Consider the following 24,132-nt stretch of genomic DNA (forward strand, 5'->3'; position numbering starts at 1 on the left):
CAACCTTGTATTGTCAAAAACTAGGCATATGAGTTTAATACACAATAAATGCTAGATTTGGAATTGTGGCTTGTGTATGCTTGTTTTTCTGTTAAATCCTTTCATGTATAGCCACAGATGAGCATATAATAGTATAATTTAAAAAACAAGAAATTAGTTGTCCAGGTTTTTGAAAACGTACAAGATCGGGAAAGAAATTAATGGTCTGATAAGTCAGAACATTTATCTATTTTTATTCTCTAATTTACTCTCGTCTTGTTATGAATCCAATCCAGCAAAATGTGCTCCCTGTAAGCATTAACTTTTCTATTAAATTCCGTATATTGTCTAAACTATAGTCTAAGATGACCACCAAACAAACTCTGTTCTAAGATGGCCTTGAAACATGAATTTTTTTCTGTGTGACCTGTCGAGTGATTACTGTCCAGAGGTTTGTCCCTTCCTGTCGGATGGTTTGTTCTGACCCCAGAACTCCTTGGTTTGGTCCTGATTTTTATTTTTCGCTCCTTAAGAAGTTCTTCTAGCCCTACTTCTGCTCCTTTTCTTTTCCAGTCCTGCCTGTACCTTTTCTTTTCCAGTCCTCTCAACTAATGTTCTGCTCTATCCTTGCCTAGTCCTGGTCTATGTCCTTGGCAGCTACCGATTAGTGGTATGCAAAATTCAAGTAATTTGCCTACATGTAATTATGCAAAATTATACAGTTACTTAAAATGCAAACCTGTCTTTTCGAGCTATATTTTAGCCCAAAATGTTTTTTCTTTACTGAAATTATTAGCTGTTTCAGTTTGTTGTGGGTGATTATACAGACTTTTTGCATTTGAGCCTTTCTTTAATGAGGATGAGGATCCCCCCTCGTTTACTAAGCATTTAATATAAATAAGAAATAAATTGACTATTTTGATCAAGATACAACAAACTGGCAAACACCATCTACATTCCTCATTTATTTTTGGGAACCCTTTAATACCGCTTTGCCAAGATAAATACTGCCTGTCGACCTTCTGATATTTATTTTTATTAATGTTAATTGTATAGTTTAACAAGCATTTGCAATGCAGTGGGTACTCCGATTTGCTAGAGTTAGGGCTATTAGCGTTGTAAATTCCTAACTGGACTTTTCTTGCCACATAAACTGAAAATGAAAAGTAAAGCAGTTGACATAAGCAAGTCAATTCAAAGCACCCTGGCTGCCATGAGTGTGAAGGAGAGAGACAAAAGGAAAAATAATTTCATTCGCAGTCAAACATGTCGGCAAGCGTGCAATTATCCATGTAACATGGTTCGTCCTCAACTCTAACAAAACCACCCCAAGGAGGGATGAATATAAAGCGTTTACCAATGTCAACAAAGGGTTTTTGATAGGCAAGGCCATGAATGAGTGAGAGCGATGGGCGTGAGGTGAACGTGGTTAAAAGCCCAATAGACAACATGTCGGAAAAACAGCTCTTGAGTGCTGCTATGCTCAGCCTAAAAATGTTTTAACAATATTCTGTAATGCATAACAGAGCATGACTTGCAGTACTACAAAATATCAAGTGCAAAATTCCACACTTGTGTGCATAATTGAATTAAATATAGCAAACTGTTTACAGTAAATCAACATTTTGTCAGTGCTTTTAAAGCCAGGATGGCAAGCTTCTTGTCAGTATTATATATATTTACTTTTCTGATGAAGTCCCCCTGTATAATTTTAAGCCATATCTTTGAAAGGGACAGTACAAACTTAAATGACCCATTGATCCTAAGGACTAAGTCACAAAGATCCAGATTGTATCAGACTGCTAGATTCCTGAATACGTTTTACTTATATCTTAATTTAAGGAAGTGCTTTATAGAAAGAATATATGGCGATTCTTCAGGGCCGGAATGGGGAATAAAAGTAGCCCTGGCGAAGATGATCAAACCAGCCCATCTCCATTCCTGTCATTGCTGTATCTATTTGCATGTATTCATTCATCCATCTTTTTTCTCTTCTCACTCTCCTCTTTTTCTGATTGCTTTTGCTCTTCATTTCTGTGGTTCTCTCTCTAGAAGACCTGCTGAAATCAATCACGAGCCACTAGGAGCGGCCCTGGGCTTTCAACACCTCCTCCAATGTCTCTAGCCCATTGGGAAAATGTCTGATGTAAAATAATGCCTGTCTGGCACTGCATATCCTCACAATATTTTTGCAATCTCTTTGCTTTTGCCATAGAAACACAGTGAGCCATCAAAGGAGTGGTTCTCAACTTTTCTTCCACTTGAAGTTTGGCATAAACCTCAAAGTATGATTTTAAGCTTTTTTTTATTTTTGTTATTAAATGATTCAGATATGTTAGTATAAAAGATTCTCTGGGGATTCGTGAACCGCAAACTGAGCTTAATTTTATTCTCCGGCTATACAAGAATCCTAGAGCATAAACATCAATTAGTTCAAGAAACTTCACTCTGCTTGGGTCAAGGAACCTTTTTGATCAAGAATCCAATAACTAGGAGAAAAAACTTGCTAGCAAATAAATGTCTGAAGTAATCCCAATTCATTAAAAGCAGTTTAGGAGGGTATCATTCTTGGTTGCAAATCAAATACCCATCAACTTTTGAAGTTTGATCACCCCCAATTTTTTGCTCCAAAAGTTAATTGGTGAATGATCTGAAAAATGCATTTGTATTCATTTTTTTGACAGCGCTTTATGGCATGCGTTTAGTGAAACATAAAATTGAGATCATCTGATGCAAGTTGTGCGTACTCAGGACATTGCAACAGATTTTTGCATGTTAAGACAACAATAAAATTGACCTGAAGCACACCCACACAGGGGGTGTGTGTGTGTGTGTGTGTGTGTGTGTGTGTGTGTGTGTGTGTGTAGGGGACAGGGGGTGGCAGCGCTCCAACATGTTCTCCTGGAATGCTATTACTTTGCTGCATAACTGTAATATGTAGCCAGTCGGTTACTGCATTACCCAGCTATGGACTACTTGGAAGCTACTGACTATCATAGTATGAGAACAACTTAGACAACTCTGTTTTTTCACCCTTATCTTGAAGATGCTACGAAACTCCGCCTGGTTAGAAAAAACAGGCAACAGTAGGGATGTACAACGAAAGTGAGTTAGAAGGCTCAGCGATTTGCATGAAGATATGGCTAGACGTCTCTCTTAATGGAAATTGTATGGATTACTTTATTTTTCAACAATTTTATCACCTATTCTGAAGGCCCACTCAGCTTTGGTGATGGCTGTGGCCATTTCTTGCAATACAGTAGAATTAGTAAGTCTGCAAATTACATATGGTCTCTATTCCTGCAGGTTCCACACACATCTGCAACTGCTGGGCCTGGACTCCCAGCTTTTTGATCAGGTTTTTGGCGTTTGTTATCATGAAATTGGCTAAACATGTAACTCTTTATAAGCAATCCATCTTGCATTAGGTACTCCAAAATCTTTATTGTAATGTACTAGTACAGTAGTGATGTTGGAAGAGCTAATTTAGTGCTATGTCCCAGTGCTATTTTGTTTTGCTTATCTTAAATAATAAAATTATCATGTACATGAGCTTCCCATAGATCTTTTCTACATTTGATGCTTTACAGTTTTATCTTCAAACCCAGGCGTTAGAATGTGCATTAAATTAATTAGTGTTGTTCCTTTTTATAGGTGCTTAGGGGCCAGCAATATGGAAGAAGCTGTGATGTGTGGAGTGTTGGCTGTGGAATTATAGAAATGTCTTGTGCTAAGCCTCCCTGGAATGCAGAAAAACACTCCAATCACCTTGCACTCATATTTAAGGTAAGGCATTTGGTTCTGTGTTTAAAAAGTTGTGAAATGTGCGTAGTAAACATTGATAATGGTCTGCAAGATTTGGTCACTACTCAGGTCCGTTATGCCTCCTGATAGATTGGGAGTAGTTTTTCCGCCAGTACATTTGTGTATATCTGATACCATTCTACCTGCATCCTATCAATGCCTGGCGTTTCAGGCCTGCTAAGTTCGTTTATAGCCCCTTTTATTTCCTACAGTGTTGTGAGCTTTTCCACTTGGGCCTTGTGTTCCTGTGTGAGCCTAGGATGTTGCAATGTTTGGAGCACGTTTCCATCTTCCCACATCAGTGATGGTGCATTCAACCATCTAAAAACAACTGAGGAACTCATTATTTTGTTCCTGCATGCTGACCAGTGTGCCTTGTAATCTCTCAATGTGGTAATAGCTACAGGTATCCTGTCCCTCTTCAAGGGTCCTGCTAGCATCCTTCCCACTCTAGCTCCTCCTGTGTGGAGCAATTGCCTGAATTCTGTACGGTGCAACTGCTCTTTCTCCCCCCATTTTCTCTAGTGTGATCTTTCATGTGTCATATGCTCCCTTTTGGGCCACTGCGTCTCTGTGCTGCTGTGTATGTGGTCTTGCCAACTCAGTCTCAGCATCAGTAATTTCTTTGTTGGGTCTCTTAATACAAGAAGTGATATTGGCCAGCGTCCTCTCCTCACTACAACCTCCATCGCATCCCATTTTACTACCTTTGTGCTGGCACTGGCTGTGGTTTTTTCATAAAAATGCTGAAATACTGAGGTTTTAAGGGCTGACACCAGCAATATCCATACAGGGACCACTGTCCTAAGCTTTTGGCAGCATTATTTGAATCATAATGGGGAATGATCCGATAATATTCTCCCCATATACACATCTTGTGATATACTATTTGCATTCTGTCTACTGGTACATGATCAAGCCTAAAGTAATTGATGGGTGCTTGTGCATGGTGGGAAAACACCTGAGCTTAGGCATGTTGTTCATGCCATAGATCTATCAAATCTAGATCACTTGTGGCCCGCTCTAGTGTTTTCCTTATCCTCCTGCTTAAATTGCTGATTAGATAGAATTCTGTCCTATACATCATTTAACACAAAATTATTGTGACCCATCCATAGCCTGCCTCGCCATATTCTTTACCAATTTTTAGTCTGGCCTGGTTGCATGGAAATCACTCAGTTCTTTGGTAGCTTTGTCACATAGCAGCAAGGCTTAGCAAAGGAACAATATTTAGAGCATTTAACACCACCAAACAACAAAATAAAGTCCGGAGATATCAATTTTTAAAGCATTTAAAAAACATCAAGCACAAAGAAGAATTGTTAAGTCAAAACTTTGCAAACTGTAAAACGTTTGTTACACTGCGTTCAGTAACTAGACCGAGTTAGGTGACCAAATCCGCCAGGATAGAGGTCTAGGAAGGAAACTTTGGACAGTTACTTGGCTACCAGAGCATCTTAGAAGCGTGTTCCAAACTTTAATGGACAACAGCCATTGACTTCTGCGGAGGGGTCCTGATGTTGAAGGATGCAGACTTACGGATACTCAATGGAAACTCCAGATGCTGTGCGGCTCGAGGGGTGAAGTCTGGTTGAGTCCTTGGCCCTCAAATGAGTGAAATGACTGGCCAAAGATCTTGGGTCCCACCAAGTCCCCTATGCAGGGGTCAAAGGACTGCTGATGCAGACCTTTTGTTCTTGCAAGACAGTGGTTTCAGTACAAACCTTTGGTGGGGCTAATGTCCTTGATGTCCAACGAATCTGGTCTCTGGCTGCTCTCCCTGGTCCAGCAGACTCGGGTGCAGACTTTGGCTATCTTGGATTCCTTTGTTGGTGCACCTGGTGACTGGTGGCAGTGAAACTTCAGCAAGGGCTACCACTTTTACATTTTGTGCTTTTTCCACTTTTGTGTCCCTGGGGGATCAGCCCTCTGATCCTTGGAGCCTCTGCAGTGGATTGGGCACGGGAATCAATGTTTCCCAGGCCAAGCACACATAAAATGGCCCAAACTCCCCTAGCCTGGAATGCAGCATGTAAAGTTGCTCCAGCGTTGCAGCCTTTCCTCATGCACTTCAAAAGGGTGCAGATTGGTCTTCATCTTGTCCTTGGTTCAAATCCAGCGATTACTAACTTCTCGGTGCCAGGGATGCTCATTATATCCCAGTAAGGTGCCCGAGGAAACAACGCTTTCCTGCCAGCTCATTATCTTTATATAAAAAATCACTCCCCCCTCCTTGCTGTAAATGTTGCGTATTGTTACATCAGAATCTTTAAATGTTTTTTCAAAAAATCCAACATGGAGACCTGTGGTTGTGTGGTGGCCATCCTGAAATATTTCTTCTTAAGCTTTAAGCAAAATTATTGCAAGAAGCACAGCAGACCTCTTTCAGTGCTTTACCACTGCTGTCATATGACACCAAGCATATGGCATCTCAGAACCTTAGCCTTTCTATAATTCAGTAGATACTTGGGGAAGGGAGGGGGGGAGATTTGCAAGTTTTCTCACATGTTTTCTAGGACATATCAATATAAGTGGTGATGCTTCCTCAGATATGATTTTGAGGTACTCTTCAAAACCATTCCAGGATGGCTGCCAGGCATGTGTTTGCTCCCCAGCAGATATCTGGGAGGGGAAAACCAAGCACTGAAGTAAATCAATGGATATCATAGGTTAGACCTAGTCAATGCTTGTCTTTCTTTGACGTGCAATCTATGGTTTAATTTTTGCTTTTCATTGACCTCTAAAAAGTCTTTCCTTCTACCTAGGCTGGGGGTGTGACATATTTTACATATAATCCTTTTTTTCCTTGTTTCCTGGATAATTCTGTCAACCATTGGCCTTCCATAGCTTATTGTTGCCTCTTACCTTTTCATTGAGTCCTAGTCTAAATCTAGTATGTTTTCTATTTTTATTTGATCAGTTTGTCCTTTTTTTGTCGGTGTTGGTTTTCTTCAGGAATAATCCAAACATATTCCTCTCACCAGTGAGTCACATTCATACACATGATGTCGTTATACTGGGACATTGCAATACATCAACTATATCCTTAAAAATGTGGTCTGCATTTTAATTGGTTTAGTTTTCTAAGTGTTCCATGCACCTCACTTTCTCACTTACGTTATTCAGCCTTTTGTACGGGGCTCTTTTTAGTCTTACCTACAAATAGTTCTAGCTATCCATTGGCAAAAAAACAGCTATTGTGCTAGTGAGCTTTGAGTTCATCCATTGTTCATGATTCGATGGCTGTCTTGTCTATCTCTATTCCCTTGCTTCTGATTGCATAGCTTTCTTAACTTTCCTTGGGAACATTTCAGTCTGTGTTTTGATTGGTCATATTGTATCCTTCACTGCTGAGGCCATGCATTGTGTAATGCATGAGCAGCTGGTTTCTCTCCCTCACCATTTTGTCTTTCTGCTCTCCTTATCCCTCCTACTCCTCGTTTGTCAAATTTCCTCCACATCCCCTCCAGCGTTTGCTTATCCTTTGACCTCTTACTGCCAGCTTCCTCCTCCCATCTGGCCACCAGTGAAATCATTAACAAAGTTAATATTTTTCCCCCCAGTATGCAAGTTTTATGCTCCTAGATCCACCTTAACTGAAGACTTCTTCTGGCTCACTTCTTCAAATATTTAGAAGCTGCAAGCAGTTTTTTCAATAACTTGCAGTCCTTGGTTCAAATTGCTCAAGAATTTATACAGCATTATTTTGTCAGCTTTCAGCCAGACCCGCAGACTAGTCCAGTTTGTCTCAATAATAATAGCCACATATTTAGTTTGCTGTATTTATTTATTAGTACTGTTTCTCGGTGATGGCAATGAAATTCAAGATTGTATCATTTTTCCTCATGTTGAGCAGAGCTACGTAGTATTATTGTCTAAACCTTGTATAGTTCGGCCATCTTTCACATTGTGCACATCTTTGTATCTAGGTAGTCCTGTATGTTTTATCTGCTCTAGTTCTTAAAGTTTAAAGCCACATAGAAAATGGAGTAATGAAAATTAAACATTAATTATTTTTTTTGTACTAAAAGAACTCAGTTCAATTGGCAGTCTTAATTTCTTTTCACGACAATACATAATACAGCGGGATGACAGTTGATATCTAAATTAAATGGTAAAAGTATTCACCAAAATTCTCTGTTCTGACAACATTGCACTTAATGCACATAGCCTATGCTTGTGCTGTTATTGTGTGGTATAATTGACCTGTTATACTTTTCATAGAAATTTCTGCCAGGCAACTGCTCAGTCCAACCATTTTGGCATCACTATAATTACCACTTCACCGCTCCTCTAGTCACAAAAGAATCTGATAGTGCAAGGAGCAACACAGTACAGAGGAACCTGCTCCAAGTGTTCATCTGCCTACAAATTCCCTCACCACAGACCTCTGGTTTGATTACCATTTTTTTTTATTCTGTCATTATAGGAACTTATTACTGACTTGAGTGTCACTTTTTTAACTATCCTGGTTAAAGTCACCATTTTTAATGTAAACAAACTTTAAGAATAGGGTATTTGTAGCATGGATATAGATACACTTGCTTTGAATACTTGTGCTGTGTATTGTTGGGCTCATACGTTTTAAAGTTGTTCTTCATCAAATAAGTCTTTTGAGTCATAGGTGCTGTGACTCCACCCTTGGCGTATTATATGCAAGGGCATTGACTCCACTTTAGATTGTTTTTCTCCAATGTAGGATTCGGATGTACATCGAGAGAGCTCAAGTTTGTGTTCTTTACATGGTTTTCAGGCCGAACTGGATTAGTTTCCAACATTGATGTTTTGAAAAGCAGTCCATGCTTCAACAACCATCACTCTACTTCACCGGACACCTCCTGATGTGCGCTGAGTACCGTTTGTTAAACGGGACACCAAGGGCCTTCCCACAGCCTTCGAGTCCACATATTCTTCCTTGAACATTGCACCAGAGATTGCAGACTCGTAAGGGTGATCGAATGGACACCCTTCCAATATTGCCCTGGTGCAACTCAAAGTAACTGTGGTTGGAGCACCACAATGTCTGCAATCTGTGCCTCTCTCCTGACTGACTGTGCCGCCAACAAAACCATTCGAAGAAGCCCTTAAGGTACCGGTGGGAGAGGCGATGGGCACACTGCAGAATGCACCAACAACCTTTCTCTGAAACTAGACATTTATAAAGACCGCTTATGGTGCTGAAGAAGACCACACAGGTCCATCCCTAATGCTTTCAGTCCTGCCAATTCTCAGCTCTTGGGCAGTGTCCTTGAGCAAGTCAGCATGCGAAGAAAAGGAGGAAGTCAAACAAATGCTGAAAATCACTTAGCCTTGACCCAAGAAGATGCGCAGGTCATAAGTAAGACACCTGTTTCTTAGAGCCACCCAACCAAACCAAGGATTCCTAAACTGTTAGATGCTTAGATAAAGCACTGTTCCCACAGGAGTCGGGTATCTGCCCCTGAGCACAGACAAAAGAGACTGTCTGCTCCAGGCATCTGTCGCTTTCAGGCTCCAGTCAGCATGGAGAGAAGGCTAGGTAGTTTATAAAGCCTCTTCCAAAAGTCATCAAGCCCTACTTGATCCAAGGGCAGAGCACCATCGCTTACTTCCAAAATCGATGCCGAAGGCACCACAGAAGTTGGTGCAGAAGATGCTGTGAAACTGCACTGGCCCACAGTCTAGTTACCATTGGCGGGTACATTCCCGACACAGTCTGCTCCCCTGGGACCTGCTAATGGGCCCTTACTAATTGGTACAGACTTTTACTCTGGGCCCAAGAGCCACGCTGGTTCTCGCTACACCAATGCCTATGTCAGACCCCTGAATCAACTTGGGCTCCAGCTTGACCAGTGTTGCACTGCAGGATCACAATAGCACCACCTTTCGTTATGCAACCTAATGCTGCCATGTTGCACCTATTACAGAGGCTTTTTCTTTTTGGTTCCGAGTCTGATCCTATGCCACATCAGGGGCAGCCCACGATGATTGTGGTGGATGGCTCGTGCCCCCTTCACTGTAATGATGATGCCTTATGTATTGATTTACAGAATGCCAGCAGGCTTGACCTTGCTTGAGATAGAGGTTGACTCATGAGTTGAGCCACTAACAGAAGAGAGTTACTTGTTTGCAGTGGTGGGCAGCTGAGCCACTGTAATTACAGCTACCCTATGTTGAGACCAAAACAAATGTCCTAACAGGTCTTAAAGCCTGGAACAGCTACCTCTGAGCCCTTGTTTCCCTTTAGCCATAAAAATATCAGTGAGGGCATCATTACTCAGTTGAAGCCTTGTTCTTTCCTGCTTGTGAATAGGCAGGCAGACACATGTGCCAGATCGATGCCTAGGGACTGCAATTGTCACACCACACACCCCACTCCAGCGAACCTTCTTGTGTAGGTCTCACCCAGTAAGATGAATCCAAATCAATTTCCAACTACTCCTCTGGATAGGAAATCCAGGAGAACTGAGACATTTAGCAAGCCCATGTCTATCATTGCGAATTGTAAATGCTGTTTGTTTGCTTGGCCACCAAACACATGCCTCTTGGGACATGGCCATCAAGATCTTTCCAGCAGTACCAGAAGAAATCAGGTCTGCTTTGGCATAGAAGATTCATGATCAGGATGTGGATAAATATGTCATCCACACAAGTCTGACTAATACCGATTCCCTGGTGAGGGTAGTCAGCACTAGTGATGTACTTATTTGTCACGCGTGGACGAGTTCCTCAGGATTTGCTGGCGATGTACAGGTCTCAGTCATGGATATGCTCTTTAATGGGTCTTGCCTTTTCAGTGGGAAGACAGACTGTGCTTTGGAGTGCTTTAAAGACAGTTGAGCTTTGTTGCACTCCTTGGGCCTGTTGATACCAGCAAGACAGTTTCCACATCAATTCAGAAAGTTCTGGGGCTATTCCAGTGGACTGGCATATTGACAGGAAATAGCCTTTTCAACCAGCACAGCATGCACCCTACTCCTTTCGAGACCGCAAACATGGGTCATGAAGGCAGGCCAGCACTGAGTTCAGTCATCCAATTCCTCTTCCCCTGCTTCGACTGCCACTAAAACCACTTTAGTTTACCCTCAGTGGCACATGCCCGACCGGCAAGAGACCAGATACAACATTTTCTCTCACATTGCCAGTCCAATCACAGATGGGTGTTGCAAACCTTTCAAAATGACTATGCACTACCTTTTCTTTCTGCTGTATCCATCATCCCTCCCAAACCAGAGCAGATTTTCGATCAGCACCAGTTTATTCTGTTGAAAGAGTTGTGGCTGTTGCTCTCCAGTGATGCATTTGAGTTCTGGACTCTGAAAGATTAGTGGATCGTTACTTTTGCTATTTCCTTGTTCTGAAACTGATATGTTCTGATACTGTTATGGACATCTCGCCGCTGAATGCCTTGTTGTGCAGGGGCAAATTCAAATGCTCATGCTGACTCAGATACTATCTGTTCTGGACCCGGGCATCTGGCTCTTATCTTTCTTACTTTGAGTCCTACTGCCAGATACAACCGTTTTTTCCTGGCAAGTTGGTGTTGAGGACCCAGGCTGCATTCTTTCCAAAAGTCTGGACTTATTTTCTTGTTGGGAAGTTCATCACTCTGCCTGTGATATTTGCTTTCCCACATGAATGGACCATAAAAGTGTTTTAAGCTTTTACAGTGATCCCACCAGGAACACCAATTGGACTATCAGCATTATGTGGAGTTCTCTGGAGTAAAGGTAGGGAAGTCTGTGCAGAAGAGGACGCTGTTTAGGTGGATAGTTCTCTACATTAAGATCTGCTACCCATTGGCCAAGTAGCAGCCCCCGGAAGGTCTGACTGCTCTTTTTACCATGACTGAAGCTGCTACCTCTGCGTTTTCCAGCAGAGTGCCTGTCAGTGGTATTTGCCAAGCTGCAACGTGCGTATGTTCACCCAGCACTGCCGAATGAACAACTAAGCCCTTCAGGAAGGGCATCTCATCTGCTCAGTCATGAAAGACTTTTTCATCTGAGTCCACAACCAAACTCCACTCCCTGGAAAGGTACTGTTTTGGTATCTATTCTAAGGTTTGCAATCTACAACAGTGCTCTTTCTGGTGGCTACTCAAGCTAATCCCGGATTCCTCTGTGGCCTTTTATCATTTTAAAAGGTTTTAAGTCAGCATTCAGTACCAACAGAAGTTCATGCTCTGTGTATGAGTGCATAGAAAGTTAAAAAGACACTCTCCATCACTCATGGGTGACACTTATGTGTGGCTCCACTCCAGCCAGTAGGGAATCAACTTGGAGGCACGTGGCACCACCTTGCAGTGTGCAGGAGTGCTGCTGTGTATAAAATAAATACATAAAAAGTAACGTAATCTTTACTTCCTCTTGCCAAAAGGGAAGGCTCCCTCAGACCTCTAAACAAGTACCTCCTGTTGTAACATTTACATGACATCCCTGCACGGCATCAAGCCTATGCTCCAACAAGGCAATTTTATAATGGTGTTTGACCTCAAAGGAGGCTCCAATGGTGTTAACAGAGTGCCTAGTAGGGATGGTCACCTGTCCTTGATGGGAACTCACTCCAGTCTCTCCGTCGACATTTGGCTAATCAAGTGCAACAGCAGACACCAATGCCTAGCACAAACTCAAGCACCTATTTCCCTGCTCCACAGCTTGAGATTTACCATAATACTATCAGCCTCCGCATATCCAACCTTTCCTGGGATTTGTGTTGAGTGCAGTGACAGCCTACCCTCAACCACCAGTTTGGGTTGCCATTCCAGCAGCTGCTGTCTTTTTTTTTTTTTTTTTTTAGGTCAACCTTATGGATAGAACTATGTGACTTCCAGGGAAAATAGCCTTGTGTATCAGTATCGCTCACCACACCAGGTTCCACAGACACGCTCTGCAAGAGTGCCTAGCAAGGCAGAGGTCACAAGTGGAGGTTCACTAGTAAGATCCAGTGTTGGTGAAGGTCAACACTCACCACTTTCTGCTCTGGTGAAACCGCAACAGAATCACAGGTGGACATTGCCACGGGTGCCTAGCTCAAAGACTGGGTAACATATCTCAGTGCCACGAATGTGCAGGAGGTGTGGGCCCTTCAACACAGGTGCTGTCACATCAGTTACTGAAAAATTACTGGCAATACCCTTAAGCCTTCTTCGAGATCATTCGGGGGGAGATAGTCCTCATCAAGGCAGGCAACATGACAGCCATGTATTACTTGCAGAAGCAGGGCAGCATACACTCTCTTCAGCTCGCAGCTCTAACATAGGAGATTCTGCATTAGGCAATCCACCACAACATTTAACCCATAGCGGAACAACTTCGAAAGGTGGACAGTGACTTTGCAGACCTCCTAAAAAGGACACATCAAGTCCACGAGTGGGATTGCCGCCTGCACGTCCTACATATGTACCTGTTTGCCCTATCCTAAATACAAAATGTCCAAGCTTTGCCTCCAGGTACCCGCACTCACAGTCCAAAGGCAATGCAGATGAATTGGTCCGACACCTTTACCTACTCTTTTCCTCCTCCCCCCGAATGCGATGATGAAAATGAGATGGGTATCCCTGAAGCTTATCATGGTGGCTCCATCTTGACAAGCCCTATTACTCCGTGCTTGTGGAAATGTCCATCAGCGCCCACAAGAAGATTGTGCTCAGGCTGAACCTTCTTACGGGAAACATCACTTACATCGCAGTGAATGCAACGAAATGCATTTACAACGGATGCCTTTACCACGAATATACCTTTACCACGCATGCCTTGTAGGAAAGTACAATCTTGCCTGGCATGTTAACCCCATATTTCACTGTATGTATGTTGTTTTAGTCCTTGTGTCACTGTGACCCTGCCAGGCAGGGCCCCAGTGCTCATAGTATGTACCCTGTATGTGTTCCCTGTGTGGTGCCTAACTGTATCACTGAGGCTCTGCTAACCAGAACCTCAGTGGTTATGCTCTCTCTGCTTTCCAAATTTGTCCCTGCAGGCTAGTGACTAAATTTACCAATTCTCATTGGCACACTGGTACACCCATATAATTCCCTTGTATATGGTACTTAGTTACCCAGGGTATTGGGGTTCCAGGAGATCCCTATGGGCTGCAGCATTTCTTTTGCCACCCATAGGGAGCTCAGACAATTCTTACACAGGACTGCCACTGCAGCCTGCGTCAAATAACGTCCACGTTATTTCACAGCCATTTACCACTGCACCTAAGTAACTTATAAGTCACCTATATGTCTAACCTTCACCTGGTGAAGGTTGGGTGCCAAGTTACTTAGTGTGTGGGCACCCTGGCACTAGCCAAGGTGCCCCCACTTCATTCAGGGCAATTTCCCCGGACTTTGTGAGTGCGGGGACACCATTTCACGCGTGCACTATACATAGGTCACTACCTATGTATAGCGTCACAATGGTAACTCCCAACATGGCCATGTAACAGGTCTAAGATCATGGGATTGTCACCCCAATACCATTCTGGTGTTGGGGGGACAATTCCATGATCCCCCGGGTCTCTAGCACAGAACCCGGGTACTGCCAAACTGCCTTTCCGGGGTTTCCACTGCAGCTACTGCTGCTGCCAACCCCCCAGACAGGATTCTGCCCTCCTGGGATCCAGGCAGAACAAAGGATTTCCTCTGAGAAATAGGAGTGAAGCAGCACCCAAAAACCTCTACCGCGACTCTTGCAGCTAGCAAGGCTTGTTTGCGGTATTTCTTTGTGGGAACACCTCTGCAAGCTTCATCGCGATGTGGGACATCTTCCATCCAAAGGAGAAGTTCCTAGTCCTCTTCGTTCTTGCAGAACTCCAAGCTTCTTCCATCCGGAGGCAGCTTCCTTGCACCTTCATCCACGGTTTTCTGGGCTCCTGCTCCAACCCCCCCAACCCCCAGACACTGTCCCGACTATTGGACTTGGTCCCCTTGCTTTGCAGGTCCTCAGGTCCAGGAATCCGTTTTCAGTGCACCGCTGGTGTTTGTGGTTCTTGCAGAATCGCCCTATCATGACTATTGTGCTCTTTTGGGGTAGTAGGTGTACTTTACTCCTACTTTTCAGGGTCTTGGGGTGGGGTATCTTGGACACCCTGACTGTTTTCTTACAGTCCAAGCGACCCTCTACAAGCTCCCATAGGTCTGGGGTCCATTCCTGATTCGCATTCCACTTTTGGGGTATATGGTTTGTGTTGCCCCTAGACCTATGTCTGCCTGTTGCAAACTATTGTAATTCTACACTGTTTGCATTACTTTTCTGACTCTTGCTTACCTATTTTTGGTTTGTGTACATATAACTTGTGTAGATTACTTACCTTCTTACTGAGGGTACTCCTTGAGATACTTGTGGCATATCGTCATAAAAATAAAGTACCTTGATTTTTAGTAACTCTGTGTATTGTGTTTTCTTATGATATTGTGCATATGATATAAGTGGTATAGTAGGATGTCTCCTAGTTCAGCCTAAGCTGCTTTGCCATAGCTACCTTCTATCAGCCTAAGCTGCTAGAAACACCTCTATTCTACTAATAAGGGATAACTGGACCTGGCACAAGGTGTAAGTACCTTAGGTACCCACTACAAGCCAGGCCAGCCTCCTACATGCCTTTACAACAAATTTCATTGTAAAGGCATGAATGGTAAAGGTGAATGCGTGATAAAGGTTTTAAAGGTAAGTACAGATAAGTATTAAGTGGGTTGAATGATATATATATGTTCGATGGCATGTGTAGCTGCAGATACACATGCTTTGCACATCCCGCCATCTAGTGTTGGGCTCGGAGTGTTACAAGTTGTTTTTCTTCGAAGAAGTCTTTTCGAGTCATGAGATCGAGGGACTCCTCCCCTTTGGGCTCCATTGCGCATGGGCGTCGACTCCATCTTAGATTGTTTTCTTTCCGCCATCGGGTTCGGACGTGTTCCTTTTTGCTCTGCGCTTAGGTTTGGAAAGTTAGTGGAAAACTCGGAAAATTCGACGGTATTGTTTGCGTTCGGTATCGGGTTAGTTACAACAGATCGACACCGAAATTTGAAGAGCTCCGGCGACCCTTCGGGGTTTTTGATTCCCCGGCGGGGCCTGGTCGGCCCGACCGCATGCGTCTTCAAGGCTAATGGAACGGACCCCATTCCGCTTCTGCCCCGAAGGTCACAAGTATCCTTATACAGATCAGCATTTGGTCTGTAATTTGTGTTTGTCGCCAGAACACAAAGAGGATACCTGTGAGGCCTGTCAGGCATTTCGGTCCAGAAAGACCTTAAGGGACCGAAAAGCAAGAAGACTACAGATGGCGTCGGTGCCGACAGGACAAAAACACATGGAGGAAGAAGAGGAAGCCTTCTCCATCGAGGATTGAGACTCGGAAGAGGTCGATCCTGAACAGACGCCGAAAACCGTGAGTAAGACGTCGATGCACAAGACTCACGTAAAGACTAGTAAAGCCCAGGGGATGCCACCGCCAACAGGCCATGGCTTAACCTGAAAAATAGGTGACCGGGCATCGGCACCGAAAAAGGGCAGGCATGTGTCGAAGTCATCCGACTCCGGTCGAGATACCGGCACAGAGCATACTCGACCCCGAGACACCGGGTCAGAGCAATCTCGGCACCGAGAGAGCAGCACGAACCAAGTCGGCACCGAGAAATCAGTACGCCGAAGAGCAAAAAAGTGTCGTCGGAACCGAAAAAGGCAGCCGAAAAGGTTTCGATACCGAAACATCCGGCCTCTGAACCGAAATCAAGTTCCTACACAGAGGAACAAGGCCTGTCCTCACAAATGCAAACACATAGATTTGGACAGGAACTGGAGACAATGGAGCCAGACTACACCCAAAGAAGGCTCCACATCCAAAAAGAAACAGGGAAGATCAGTACTCTCCTTTCAATTCGAATGAAACGAAAACTTGCCTTCCAAGACAAAGACAAGCAGCCACAAACGAAGGTGGCTAAACAAGTAACCCCGCCACCATCTCCACAACCATCACCGGTAAACACTCCACCAATGATGCAATCCCCAACTCATACAGGGATGAGTCAGGATGATCCTGACGCGTGGGATCTTTATGATGCGCCAGTGTCAGATAACAGTCCCGAGTGTTATCCAGCTAGACCATCACCACCAGAGGATAGTACAGCCTACGCACAGATGGTGTCAAGTGCAGCGGCGTTTCATAATGACAGCCTGCATGCTGATCCAATTGAAGACGACTTTCTATTCAATACACTGTCGTCCACACACAGCCAGTACCAGAGCCTCCCCATGCTACCTGGAATGCTAAAACACTCCAAAAAAGTGTTTGAAGAGCCTGTGAAAGGAAGGGCCATTACTCCAAGGGTGGAGAAAAAATATAAACCGCCACCAACAGACCCCTTGTACATCACACAACAGTTGACACCAGACTCAGTGGTAGTAGGGGCATCTCGCAAGAGGGCGAACTCACACACTTCAGGAGATGCACCACCTCCAGACAAAGAGAGTCGTAAGTTCGGCAGGGAAAAGAGTGGCGGCACAGGCAGCAAACCAGTGGCGTATTGCCAACTCAGTCTTTGTTGGCCAGATATGACAGGGCTCATTGGGACGAAATGCAACACTTTATAGAACATTTGCCCAAGGAGTTCCAAAAAAGAGCACAGCAAGTAGTGGAAGAAGGACAGAGTATCTCAAACAATCAGATACGGTCAGCAATGGATGCAGCAGACACAGCTGCTACGACTGTAAACACAGCAGTGACAATACGGAGACATGCATGGCTGCGTACATCAGGATTCAAGCCGGAAATACAACAAGCCGTGCTGAATATGCCATTTAACGGACAGCAGTTGTTTGGGCCGGAGGTGGACACTGCTATCGAAAAACTTAAAAAGGACACTGATATGGCCAAAGCCATGGGCGCACTCTACTCCCCACAGAGCAGAGGCACATTTCGTAAAACACAGTTTCGAGGGGGGTTTCCAGTACAAAGCACAGAACCCACAACCTCACAAACAAGGCCCACTTATCAGAGCCAATATCAGCAGGGAAGTTTTCGGGGACAATATAGAGGGGGACAGTTCCCAAAAAGTAGAGGGAAGTTCCAAACTCCCAAAACTCCACAAAACAAGCAGTGACTTCAACGTCACAAATCCCCAACACATAACACCAGTGGGGGGAGATTAACCAAGTTCTACAAACAATGGGAGGAAATGACAACAGACACTTGGGTCCTAGCAATTATCCAACATGGTTATTGCATAGAATTTCTAAAATTCCCTCCAAATGTCCCACCGAAAACACACAATATGTCAAAACAATACATGGATCTTCTACAACTGGAGGTCCAAGCATTGTTACAAAAAGATGCAATAGAACTCGTACCAATTCATCAGAGAGGAACAGGAGTTTACTCACTGTACTTTCTCATACCCAAAAAGACAAAACTCTTAGACCTATATTAGATCTCAGAACATTAAATATCTACATCAAATCAGATCACTTTCACGTGGTGACACTGCAGGACGTAATCCCATTGCTCAAACAGCAAGACTACATGACAACACTAGACCTAAAGGATGCATACTTCCATATACCGATACATCCTTCACACAGAAAGTACTTAAGGTTTGTATTCCAAGGGGTACATTACCAATTCAAAGTGTTGCCTTTCGGGATAACAACTGCGCCAAGAGTTTTTACAAAATGCCTGGCAGTAGTGGCTGCTCATATCAGAAGGCAGCAAATACATGTGTTCCCGTATCTAGACGATTGGTTAATCAAAACCAACACGCAAGAATGGTGTTCACAACACACAAAGTATGTCATAGAAACCCTCCACAAACTAGGTTTCTCACTCAACTACAACAAGTCACACCTTCAACCGTGTCAAACACAGCAATACTTAGGGGCGACAATCAACACAACAAAAGGGATTGCCACTCCAAGTCCACAAAGGGTACAGGCATTTCACAATGTAATACAGGCCATGTACCCAAAACAAAAGATACAAGTGAAGATGGTGATGAAACTACTAGGCATGATGTCCTCATGCATAGCCATTGTCCCAAACGCAAGATTGCACATGCGGCCCTTACAACAGTGCCTAGCATCACAATGGTCACAGGCACAGGGTCAACTTCAAGATCTAGTGTTGATAGACCGCCAAACATACACCTCGCTTCAATGGTGGAACAATATAAATTTAAACCAAGGGCGGCCTTTCCAAAACCCAGTGCCTCAATACGTAATAACGACAGATGCCTCCATGATAGGGTGGGGAGCACACCTCAATCAACACAGCATCCAAGGACAATGGGACACTCAGTCGAGACAGTTTCACATAAATCACATAGAACTACTGGCAGTATTTCTAGCGTTGAAAGCATTTCAACCTATAATAAGCTACAAACACATTCTTGTCAAAACAGACAACATGACAACGATGTATTATCTGAACAAACAGGGAGGAACACACTCGACACAGTTGTGTCTCCTGGCACAGAGAATATGGCATTGGGCGATTCACAACCACATTCGCCTAATAGCGCAGTTTATTCCAGGGATTCAGAATCAGTTAGCAGACAATCTCTCTCGGGATCACCAACATATCCACGAATAAGAGATTCACCCCCAAATACTAAACACTTACTTCCAATGATGGGGAACACCACAAATAGACCTATTTGCAACAAAAGAAAACGCAAAATGCCAAAACTTCGCATCCAGATACCCACAGGATCAGTCTCAAGGCAATGCGTTATGGATGAGTTGGTCAGGGATATTTACATACGCTTTTCCCCCTCTCCCACTCCTTCCATATCTGGTAAACAAATTGAGTCCAAACAAACTCAAACTCATACTAATCGCACCAACTTGGGCAAGGCAACCTTGGTACACAACACTACTAGACCTATCAGTAGTACCTCATGTCAAACTACCAAACAGGCCAGATCTGTTAACTCAACACAAACAGATCAGACACCCAAATCCAGCATCGCTGAATCTAGCAATCTGGCTCCTGAAGTCTTAGAATTCGGACATCTAGACCTCACACAGGAATGTATGGAGGTCATAAGACAAGCTAGGAAACCAACCACAAGGCATTGCTATGCAAATAAGTGGAAAAGATTTGTGTATTATTGCCATTAATAAACAAATACAACCCTTACACGCATCTGCTAAAGACATCGTCAGCTACCTACTGCACTTACAAAAGTCAAAGCTAGCTTTTTCATCCATTAAAATACATCTCACCGCAGTTTCAGCTTATCTGCAAATTACGCACTCAACATCACTTTTTAGGATCCCAGTCATAAAAGCTTTTATGGAGGGTCTGAAAAGAATTATCCCACCAAGGACACCACCAGTTCCTTCGTGGAACCTTAACATTGTCTTAACACAGCTCATGGGTCCACCGTTTGAACCCATGCGCTCATGTGAGATACAATACTTAACATGGAAAGTAGCATTTCTAATTGCCATCACATCTCTAAGAAGAGTAAGTGAGATACAAGCATTTACCATACAAGAACCCTTTATTCAGATACACAAGCATAAAGTAGTTTTACGAACAAATCCTAAGTTCTTATCAAAAGTCATATCACCGTTCCACTTGAATCAAACAGTAGAACTACCAGTGTTCTTTCCAGAACCAGATTCTGTAGCTGAAAGGGCACTACATACATTAGACATAAAAAGAGCGTTAATGTACTACATTGACAGAACAAAACAAATTCGAAAAACAAAACAATTGTTCGTTGCTTTCCAAAAACCTCATACAGGAAATCCAATATCCAAACAAGGCATTGCCAGATGGATAGTTAAATGCATTCAAACCTGTTATCTCAAAGCAAAAAGAGAACTGCCTATAACACCAAAAGCACACTCAACTAGAAAGAAAGGTGCTACCATGGCCTTTCTAGGAAACATTCCAATGACTGAAATATGTAAGGCAGCCACATGGTCTACGCCTCATACGTTTATCAAGCACTACTGCGTGGATGTGTTAACAGCACAACAAGCCACAGTAGGACAAGCAGTACTATGAACTTTGTTTCAAACAACTAGTCTGTGAAAAGCATGTGTATCTGCAGCTACACATGCCATAGAACAGAAAATGTCACTTACCCAGTGTACATCTGTTCGTGGCATGAGACGCTGCAGATTCACATGCGCCCACCCGCCTCCCCGGGAGCCTGTAGCCGTTTGAAGTTGATTTTGAACATTTGTAAATTTGTAAATATATCACTTTAACCACATTATGTACATACATATTTACTCCATTGCATGGGCACTATTACTATAATACACAACTCCTACCTCACCCTCTGCGGGGAAAACAATCTAAGATGGAGTCGACGCCTATGCGCAATGGAGCCCAAAGGGGAAGGAGGCCCTCGATCTCGTGACTCAAAGACTTCTTCGAAGAAAAACAACTTGTAACACTCCGAGCCCAACACTAGATGGCGGAATGTGCAAAGAATGTGAATTTGCAGCGTCTCATGCCACGAACAGATGTACACTGGGTAAGTGACATATATATATATATATATATATAACACTCCACTTGCGGCGTTCCCTTTCGGCACCTGAAAACACTGAAGAAATGACACCCGACAAGTTAATGTATTTTTACATTGTATATTTTCTTATTGTATTTAAGTGCTGCTTAATTGAAACGTATGGTGAAAATTTGTGACTTAAACAGTTTTTCGCATGATATATGTTAATTGAGTTCATTGTAATTGGAGTATAAAAACCGAGCTAAAATGGCGGCTCACAGGTCGATGAAGGCGGCAACGCCGAAACGCGTCCCTGTAGGTGAATAAACATGATTGAATTCGTTATGGCTGTGGAGTGCTGCCTTTTTCCTATATCCACGGAAGAGAAGTGTGCAACATAATAAGCGATGGCGTGCGTATGAGGAATAGCACCGTTGACGTTCAGGTGCCGAAAGGGAACGCCGCAAGTGGAGTGTTTTATGTAATTACCTTTCCGCCCCCGCTGGAGAGTCCAGCCGAGCCGGCGTTGCCGGTGAACAGGAACCAGGTCACACAGGGGTCGGAGGACGCCGAAGGTGACGGGCGCCGTGAACCGGTAAGCGCTAGATGCTCGGCTGTTTATGTTTATGAAGAACATTTGCGGAGTCAAACGCCATAGTGATAATTCTTTCACATTTGGAGACACCGGCGCGCGCACATAACGAGTAAATAATCGTGTTTACATTCACAATTGTTAAACGCCTGAAGACGGAGTACAATGGCTCACAAAATTCAAGATTTGTATGAAAACAGGAAAGCGAGAGCTGAATTAGTTTTTCTTAAATCCAATGCGAGTGAAACGGCGCTTTCGAGTGGTGATAAAACGGAAGGAAGAGCCGATGTTTATGGATCTTTCAAAGAGTTAGAAAAATTCAAGAAAAAAAAGTTAAACAAATGGTGGGAATGCGAATCCTTAAACAGGTATTTAGAAGCAGAGATTATTCCAAGAGGATTACGCATTTTCATCATGCCCACATATGAAGATCCGCATCCGGATTTGTTAAAAGAATGGGCAGCCCACAATGCATTGAGCTCTGCAGGAATGATGAGAATATTAGTTAAATACGCCCAAATCGAAAGAGACAAAGCAATTGAGAAAATTGAAAATTTAGAAAAGACAATCGATGGATTCACTGACAAAAAAATAGTAGACTCATTAAAAACAGCTATGGAAGAGAGATTGGCAAAAATAGAGGAAGAAATCATACAGAAAAAAGCACGTAAATTCAACAGAGACACGATTGATTACCAAACAGGGCAGATTTACACGTTTGCAAAGAAATTTGATTACTGGGAAGACTAAAAAGAAATGAAAAAAGCTCTAGAGGATTAGATATAGAAAGTATGAAATCCACAGACATCAGTGAAAGTTCTGATACTGATCTTGAAGACACAGGTCGTCTCCAAACTCATACTTCTTTACAGGACGAATTTGATTTTTTAAGGAAAGATCGCAGGACCAATCACAGACCATGGCGAGGATCAAACAGAGCAAGAGGAAGAGGCAGAGGAAGAAAAGACGAGGGGGGAAGAGAAATAAATGTAGAAGAGGGCGAGAAAAAGACTCGCAGCAACAGGCGGTATTGACCGATGATAAAACGATAATTAATTTAACAGATGTTATCTTAGAAGAAGAAGATGTTTAGAACTTATCCTTAGGTCTTTCTTTCTGCCAACCAGATAGGTTTGATTATGAGCAAAGCCGTATTGACTTGTTTCTGTTTACACGTAAATTAAAACTATCAAAGATACATGCTATCAGTAAAAGAAAGACAACGAGACCTAGTGAGAGACCAGAATTTGAACAGGATGAAATTGACAAATGGAAGGGTAACCTACTAATTGAGGATATACACTTAATGAGACAGTTATGGTCATTGGAAGATAACTTGAATGAGGAGATTGGTGAGGAACAACTAGTTGCAAGACTGGAATCTGAGGGAATAAGATTAGACAAAGAAGGTGCATCAGGTTTTAAATCAAAATCTAGAACTGTTCCAGCCCCAAGTGGAGACATGATTGATCAATTTTCGGATACCGTAATTAAAGAACTGAAAGCTCTCAGGTTGAAGATGATGAGCAAAACCAGTAGAAATAAGAATAATTATTATAAAACCTTGAATAAGTTATCAAATAATCCACGGATCATAATTAGAAGTTCTGACAAAGGGGGTAATGTTGTGATATGGTCTATAGAGGATTATATGGAAGAAGCATACAAGCAACTAAATGATGTAATATGTTACAGAAGGATTGATATGAAACATGTTGATGAAGTTAAGGTCAATTTTGGCAATAAACTGGAGCAATGGAGAAAAGAGGGGTTAATTAATGATCATGAATACAGATTTTTGAAGGTTGATTTTCCTAAACTCCCGGTATTCTACCTGATACCAAAAATCCACAAGGATGCCTTAAAGCCGCCAGGTAGACCAATAGTATCTATCAGAGGGAGTCTTTTTGAGTATGTGTCCCAATATATAGATTCCTTTCTACAACCTCTAGTAATGAATTTAGCTTCATATTTGAAGGATAGTACGGATTTTTTGAGGAGGATCTTCGACATTACATGGGAGAGTGAATTTTTGCTGATAAGTCTAGATGTTACATCATTATACACAAGCATACCACATAATCTAGGGGTAAAGGCTATTGAACACTTTTTACGTGCAAGACCAATCTATTTTTACCAACATAGTAAAATGTTAATTGAAATGATACAATGGTGCCTTGAACATAATGTTTTTTTTTCAATCGAGAGATTTTTTAACAGCAACGGGGTACCGCGATGGGCACATGTTTTGCCCCAAGTTAGGCCAACCTCTACATGGGGTGGTGGGAAGAATTGGTCCTTAACAATTCCCCCATGGATAAATGGAATG

General features: G+C 42.9%; 1 protein-coding gene across 1 annotated transcript in view; it reads left to right on the top strand.

Moving 5' to 3' along the window:
* Positions 1-24,132, top strand: part of MAP3K1 (mitogen-activated protein kinase kinase kinase 1) — a 416,577-nt gene that overhangs the window by 371,598 nt on the left and 20,847 nt on the right. Inside the window, exon 19 of the mRNA XM_069222317.1 lies at positions 3,634-3,765. Within this exon, the coding sequence (XP_069078418.1) occupies positions 3,634-3,765 (132 nt within the window). The remainder of the gene's footprint in view (positions 1-3,633; positions 3,766-24,132) is intronic.

Source organism: Pleurodeles waltl, chromosome 1_1 (genome assembly GCF_031143425.1).
Source record: "Pleurodeles waltl isolate 20211129_DDA chromosome 1_1, aPleWal1.hap1.20221129, whole genome shotgun sequence".
Lineage (NCBI taxonomy): Eukaryota > Metazoa > Chordata > Amphibia > Caudata > Salamandridae > Pleurodeles > Pleurodeles waltl.